General features: G+C 41.5%; 1 protein-coding gene across 1 annotated transcript in view; it reads left to right on the top strand.

Annotated features, from left to right (window-relative positions):
• LOC102475090 (mammaglobin-A) overlaps positions 1-7,451 on the top strand; it is a 10,079-nt gene extending 2,628 nt beyond the window's left edge. The window contains exon 3 of the mRNA XM_006167031.2: positions 7,347-7,451. Coding sequence (XP_006167093.1) covers positions 7,347-7,451 — 105 coding nt within the window. The remainder of the gene's footprint in view (positions 1-7,346) is intronic.
• The last annotated feature ends 618 nt before the right edge of the window (positions 7,452-8,069 follow it).

Here is an 8,069-nt window from a genome sequence, read left to right as displayed (position 1 = left end):
TCCTCAGTTCTATTGTTAGTTGTGCTCAGAGTCCTGCTTCCACTGCAGTCTTCATGTTCCCTTTGAGTCCTGTTCTCCAGAGCCAGTCTCCTCTGTCTGCTCTCAGGTCATTGCCCAGGAGTGCAGGGCCATGGGGAAAGGCCTGTGGCAAGTGAGATGACTTGGGTGAAGGTGGATGGGTTCAGTCTTGTTTTAAAATTTTGGTATTTGTTTCATCATAGATTTGGGCATTAATTTTGGTTTTAAAAACATTACATCAAACTGCAAGCCAGTCATCTAATAAAGGCAACTAAATTCCACATGGCCAACTATGTGATTTGATACCTGGTGGCTTAGAAGTCACACTAGGCCTGTGCGCACGTGTGCTTAAAATACCAAGGGGAAAATGGAGAAGGGATTGTGGTCTGAACATGCCCCCTGGGGGGGTGAATTCTCTCTGTCTCTTTATGGTGAATGCACGTGCGCTATATGAAATTTTTTTAAAAATTGCACTGATGGTGTAAGAGTTATGTCACTGGACTCCCTCCTAGTCAACCGCAGTTTGAGTTCCCTACCCAGTAGCTTAAAACTCATGCCAGGCTCATGTGCATGTGTGCCCAAAATCCCAGGAAGAAAATGGAGGCGAAGGGATTGTAGTGTGGCCATCCCTCCTTAGGGGTGATTTCACACTTTCTGTCTCTTTATTTCTCTTTGTCGCTCTGGTGAGTTCACGCACCCTACAGCAAAAATCTCTTTCAAAAAAATTGCACTAGGGTTTTGCTATGGTGGCACAGCAGTCACCCCACACTCTAGAATGCTGAAGACCATATGGAAAACAGGGATTCAGTTCCCTGTCAACCTGTACACAACCAGCAGGTGTGCATATGCCTGTGTTCCTGATTGGCTGGGAAGGCTGAAGGGAGCGTTGTGGTGTGAGTCCCTTTGAGGGTGCCTCTCTATCTTGTGAAATAAAGAACTTAAAAGCTATTAGGTAGAAAATGTGAATCTGTTCAGAGATACCCCTGGTCCATTGATAAGGATATCATGTCTTTTTTTCCAGTGAGGGAAGCAGCACCTCCAGAATGCCCTTGCCAAGTGGCAGGCATTGAGTCCCTGAGACAGGGATGCTTGCTACAGTGACCAAATCCAAGGCTGAAAATGTCAGATCTATATAGTTAGAAGTGTATCCTAGTAAAGGGAGGAGGCATGGATGAAACATTCCAAAATTGCCCAGAGAACTAACATTTCACAGAAAGAACCTGAAGTAGCTTACAGACAATGAGACAGAGTGACTGAGTGTTTGTGGCATAAGGTGTCCACATCCAGCTTTTTCTAAGGATGAGGAAACTCGTTTCTGTCTATTGGAGTGTCCTGGCTCGGGGGCCCACAAGACAACTAGTTTTTAAGGTGGGAATGCAGATGAGGCTCCAGTTTGCTAAGAACAATCATCACTGTTGAGTTTGAATACCATGGGAAAGCCCATTTTGGTGAAGACCCAGGGAGGGAGAAAGGGAACACTGAGAGCTCTGCTCAGTGTTGTGGATGATGGAGGAAATTACGCTGTACTTCACTTCAAGGGAACATAGGTCTCCCTGAGGAAGCCACAGGGGACTCACTTTAGGATGGATGTTGAGGCCCTGATGCAGAACTGGATGGGAGAGGTCTGCCAGTCCACTGGAGAACAAGGAGAATGAGGACTGCGGCGGTATGCAGTGGGGAGGGACACTGCTGGTAAATGGCTCTGTGATGGCACAGTCTGGACGAGCATCTCTGAGGAGAATAGGAACACTGACGTCTTGTCAACCCAGGCCTGGCCCTTCACATCCGGTATTGGATGTGGTGATCTGAAGACCACAGAATGAGGCCTAGTGGGTTCAGTGCAGTAGCTGGTGAGTGTCAAAGAGCCGACCTCAACAAGATTTAAATAGTTGAAAATATTCTTTTTATGATTTTAGACTACAGTTGAATTAAAGTAAAAATTAAGAACAGAATAACAGGAAAATGCCTAATCATTTGGTAATTCAGCACCATACTCCTACATTATCAATAAATCATTCAAGAATTTTAAAAGGATTTCGGTAAAATGTCTGATTCCAGCACTAGGCTGTGAGCTCCGGGTGGGCAGGGTAATAGTGATCTTATTCACACAGGTCCTCATCATCTAAGATGTGTGTCAGTACTCATGGAGTGATTGCAAGATTTGGTGTGTGTATGGGGGGGAGGCTGTGTGGGTGGGGTCTGTTGAGGCAAGAGGCATAGAAAACCGGAGTTAAAATCGTGTGGAAAACACACTGGGAAGAAAATGAAATGGGAGAAGTAGGAATCCTAGAGACCAATTAGAAGACTAGAATCATTCATGCAGTACCTATCATTTACAGAAAGAAGAGGATGAGAGGAAAGACCTTGTGGAAGTGTTTTTCCTACTTCTTCTCAGCATGGTCCCTAGCTACATGTTGTAGTGACAGGCAGGGCCAGCCTGGAGGAGAGTAACACATGTCCAGGCAGAAATAAGCCATTCTGGTTGCAAACTTAATATACATGCATGGATATAAGCCAAAATTGTAGCTCATGGAAGTTAAATTTATATTCGAATTAAACCACTTAAAACATAAGTTGATAGGATGTAATAGCCTTAAAATGGTACTCTTAATATATGTGCTTTCTTTTCTTGTTCTTGCTGAGGATGACAGGAATAGAAGTGAAGGACAATGTTCACCTACAGGATAAACAATGTCCAAAATAGAATGTGATCAACACAGTAAAGACATTAAAAACAGAAACTGAGTGCTATTTACTAAGCCATTTTACTTTTTCTCTTGGACACACAGCAAGACTATGATTCCAAGAGGAAGTGACTAAATGAGTTCATGGCTATTTAAAATACAGGAAGTAATAAATATCATTTGTAGATCTGGCCCATAGAACTTCCTCCCTATTTCATCATCTGGTACATGCAGAGTTCCAGCAGATCCCAAGGTCTTATGATACATGGAGCCAGTTGTTGGAAGAGCCTGGGTTCCTAATGACTATGTGGGGCCTGGGTTGTATCAAGGAAAGGCCGAAGGAACAGATCTGCTCTAGGTGGATGGTTACTGTGAAGCAGGTTCACTGTGTTCTGTTTACTACTCTAGCTCACTGCATCTTTTTTAAAAAATTATTTTATTCAACTTTATTTATTTATTGTAATTTGACCAGAGAAAGACAGAGAGAGAAAGAGAGAGAAAGCAAGCTGCCACATCTGGCATTCAAACCACAGTCAACCATGTGGGAGTCCAGCGCCCTTAACACCACCCACCTCCTGGCCCCCAGCTCACTACATCTTGGGGTGCAATTTTCACTGCTTGTATGAGTCTGGTGAAACAGAATACTCTTAAAAGCTAAGTGAAGAAATTTCCCTAAAATAAGCAGCAAAGGACAATAGGAGTCTGAGATTTAGCATTGGTTGGTCCTTTCAAGGCTCAGGAAAGCAGCCCAAGGAGAAGTAGTTTTGTTCCTTTGTGCTCCACTTTCACCACAGCTCGAGGACCTCAGAAAGCATCTCATCTCAGGCTTAAGCCCCTGGAGGTGATAGGACTCCCTGGATTAAAACGTTGAAGGATATTCTACAGCAAAGGACAATAGGAGTCTGAGATTTAGCATTGGTTGGTCCTTTCAAGGCTCAGGAAAGCAGCCCAAGGAGAAGTAGTTTTGTTCCTTTGTGCTCCACTTTCACCACAGCTCGAGGACCTCAGAAAGCATCTCATCTCAGGCTTAAGCCCCTGGAGGTGATAGGACTCCCTGGATTAAAACGTTGAAGGATATTCTATTTTGAGAGGTACCGAAACAGAGCCTAGGCTATTGCAGCTAGTCCCTCCCTATCTCAGGATGTTGCATTACCAGAAGATTCCAATTCCACTTGAGAACTACAAGTGAAGAAGTGGAGAAAACTGAGTCAGTCCCAGGCTACATCCAGCAATCTGAACCAATTATTTAGAATGTAAAGCGAAATTTTTTCCGTAGAGTACCTTATTATTAATATTATTTTTTGAAAAGTAAACTCACAGCGGTAATAAAAATGAAATAGACGTTTAGTTAATTTATTATCACTTTTAAACTTTTAACAAATTTTGCACCTTAATACTGTCCATACTTTGCACATTCCTATTGCCCCATATTTGGAACACCAAGTATATTGGGCATCTCCCATTTCAGACAACTGTATCAAACCTAGATGAAATGATAGTAAATTGTTACTTTTAATACCATTTAGACTATGTTAAAAAAATAGAAAGATTAAAGTTGAAAGATAGAAGTCCCGTTTCATTTCTATGCAGGTAGATTGAGAACTCAAACAGCTTACCTGTAAAAAAATGATCAATGCGATCAAAAAATGGGCAAATGAGCTGAACAATTCTCCAGGGAAGACATATGAACAGCCAAAAAGCATATGAAAATATGCTCAACATCCCTTATCATAAGGGAGATGCAAATCAAAACTACTATGAGATACCCTAACCCCACTCAGAATGGCTCAGATTAAAAAAATCAAAAGAAGGGCCAGCAGGTGATGAGGTGGTTGAGGGCGCTAGACTCCCACATTGTTGACTGTGGCGGCTTACCTTTTCACTTTCTTTCTCTCTCTCTCTCTGTGTCTCTCTGTCTGTCACTCACTTTGTTCCTCTCTGGTCAAATTAAAATAAATTAAGTAAAAGTAATTCTTAAAAAAATACTAATAATAAACTTAAAAATGAATAATAAGTGCTGGAGAGGCTGTTCTGAAAAAGGGAATTCTTTGGGACCAGCAGTTAGCATAATGGCTATGTCACTGGTTTCCCACGTAGTCGACTGCAGTTCACGTCCCCGACCCGGTGGCTTAAATCTCACGCCGGGCACGTGTGCGCACGTGCCCAAGATCCCGAGAGGAGAATGGAGGAGAAGGGATTGCGGTGTGGCCATCCCCCCTGGGGGATGATTTCTCGCTTTCTGTCTCTCTCTCTGTGTCTGTCTGGTGAGCACACGAGCACTATAGCAAAAAACCTCTTCAAAAAAAAAAGGGGAACTCTTCTATAATATTAGTGGGAATGCAGATTAGTACAGCCCACTGTGGTGAACAATATAGAGGTTCCTTAATCTTCTACAAATAGAACTGCTATATGATTCAGCAATCTGACTGAGAAGATAGGAATAAATACAGAAAAACATTTACACATCTCTGTTTATTGCAACATTATTAACAATGATTAAGACATAGAATCCACCCAAATGTCTAAGAACAAATGAATGGATTAAAAGAATTGTGGCACATATCCACTATGGGATACTACTCATCAATAAAAAAGAAAAACCTGAAACCCTGGCATTTGATAGAAAGTGGATGAATATGGAAGACATATTGCTAAGTGAAGTAAGCCAGACCATGTAAGAGAGGCAAATATGGAAGATTTACTGCTAACTGAAGCAAGCCAAGCTATGAAAGAGAGGCACTGTATGTCTCTATTCAATATATGCAAAATGTCAGCCCTCTGTGGCAGAAACTGCAAGATTGGAAGGTATAAAAGCATGGAGAGCAACTGTGATAGTACAGTGAGGGGAGAGGGTGGGTACTGGGGAGACGGTAGGGAGGGAATCAAGGGGGAAATAAATTTAAGGGACACCAAAATGGAAAATTACCTGTTTAGGATAATGTGAACGATAATATCTTTGGACTAATATACAGTGTACAGTGTATTCATGCTGGGAAAATCATTTTATATGCTGTAAATATGTACAATGATTAAAGGCAAAAAAAATTAGGAAACAAGAGAAGAAGGTATACACTTTGGAGGGAAAGGAAAAAGAGTAGAAACTGAGAAAGATCTTCTGCAACTGAGTCAAAATGATTTTTTCACATGGTCTAATCTTCAACATTTTTTTTGCCCAAAAACAGTCCCTAAACTAGGTAGTATTTTAAAAATAATGGCTTGTACTCCTGTCATTAGAATATTTAGGAATTTGCAGCATGCAACAATACTTCTTGAAATTCCCACTGTACTCTCACTTTAATTTCAATTACTTCTTTGGTTTTTACTCAAGTATTTCCTTTCCAGTGAGGCCATCCCTGCTCACTTATGCCAACTTCCATTTTCTCTCATTCTTCCTTTGTATTTGTAAGTATTAATGGTAAGTGGGAATCATCAAGAGAGTTATTAGTATTATTCAAAATACCTATAAATATACACGGACATATATGTCCCTAGTTATTTGATGGTTCTTAAATGTTTTAGTATTGGGAACCCTTTACATTTTACAAAGTACTGAGGGTCACTGAAATTCTCTCTGTTTCCAGTGACCAAATCTTAAGTGACTTTCTGCTCAGCTGTGTCTCATAATTTCATTAGGTCAGTTCTGAAATCTCCTCCTTTCAAAGCCATGATCAGACAGGCTCAGTACATGAGAATTTTCATGACTACAGTCACACTTCTGCTCATGATTCCCCAGTCAAGAGCTTCTGTTCTTCCTCAAAATGTTCCGCTCCTCACTGGAAAAATACATATTCACCTCAGGGACTGGACTGTCGGCGTCCACCCATGGGCTTGGATTTAGCTGAATCATGATCAGGGGCTGCTGGTGAGGAAGAGAAAGAGGACGAGAAAGAGAAAGCCCTCGATCTTGCCAGGACCGAGTAATTGGAAAGATTGAGACAAAGACATAGAGTGGAAATGGACACAGGCAGCCTGAGCCTAGGTAGCCCAAGCAACTTGTGCCGCTACTTGAGCCGCTTAAGCCACCCAGACAAACTGGGCCTTCTTTATTTATAGTACAAGGAGACATTACACATGTATGTTTCATGACTCTTCACAGATTCGTTGCCAGGTTACAGACAATAAGAAGCAGTTAACAAATGTATAAGGGCTTAGTCATACTGGGCCAGGTGTATCCCTTGGTGATAATCCCATCAAGAGAAAGTCTCTTCTTCTTTTCTAATGCAGAGAAATCTAGCTATTAGGTGTGGGGAAGGAGCTAAAGAACTTCTCCATAAGGAGTGCACCACCACACCCAGAGAAGGCTAAAGAACCTTTCAGATGCAGAGCAAGGATTGGACTTTGCTAGTTGGGGTCAAGATGTCTCTCGAAGTCCATCAGATGTGTCTGTTGGAACGCCCCTAGCAATTTCCACCCTTGCTCTGTCTGCAGCGTGGGTCAAGGAAAGACAAGTTACAAGGTTCTGCCAAACCCCAAAAGGACAGGTGGTGTTTGCTCAGAGCATGTCCCCACACCTCAGGTTCTCTCTCTAAATGTGTCCCCACACTGGACCAGGGCTGACTCTGAGAAAATTCTCATTGTCTGCACATCCATGTGTCCATCCTCTGGTTCTTGGTTCTGAGTCTCTTCCTTTTCCTCTCCTTTCAGAGTTTCAGAAAGGGAAAATGGACTGTTGTCACCACCACAAAAGAAGGTTTCTCTGTGGGACCTCAACAAGATGCGGCAGAACAACCATGGCCTATGGATGCTTAATAAATAATTGAACATGTGCATGTGTGATAAATGGGACCCTCCCAGATAAGAGGCCTGAGGCAGAGCCTGAGCCCAAGGGTGCAAGACAACTGTTGAAACCTCACATACACTTTCAGTTCAATAAGTGGACTGCAAAAAACTACATCTCCTGTTTGTTTTCCCATAAAAGTGGAATCCTTAGAGGCCTTAAAAAGCATGCTGCCTGTGGTGTACACACACGGAAAAGGCATTAAGGATTAGGAGGGGTGTGGGGCTTAATGTTGCAGTTACATTAAGAGGAACACATTCTAGAGTACTAAAGCACATTGTGTCAACTATAAATAATGGCAATGGAATGTATAGAAATAACAAGTAAAAATAAAATGTATATAATAATATACATACAGTTATAAATCATACACAATAATATATATATTTATACAATAATAATGTTTATAAGTAAGGTAATAAATAAATCAGTAATAAAATGGATAAGATAGTTCAAGGAAAGGACATCTGGAAGAACATAATGAAGAAGAACAAAAAATAACCTCAGGGTATTTGAGATGAAACAATAAACGAATGAGCTTAGAACCACTTAGAATTCTTGAAAATGTTTGCTTTCTTAACTCCATAATT

The sequence above is a fragment of the Tupaia chinensis genome, unplaced genomic scaffold, assembly GCF_000334495.1.
Source record: "Tupaia chinensis unplaced genomic scaffold, TupChi_1.0 Scaffold144466_1, whole genome shotgun sequence".
Classification (NCBI taxonomy): domain Eukaryota; kingdom Metazoa; phylum Chordata; class Mammalia; order Scandentia; family Tupaiidae; genus Tupaia; species Tupaia belangeri.
The sequence above is the reverse complement of the archived record's forward strand: the minus strand, read 5'-3'. Positions and strand labels throughout refer to the sequence as shown.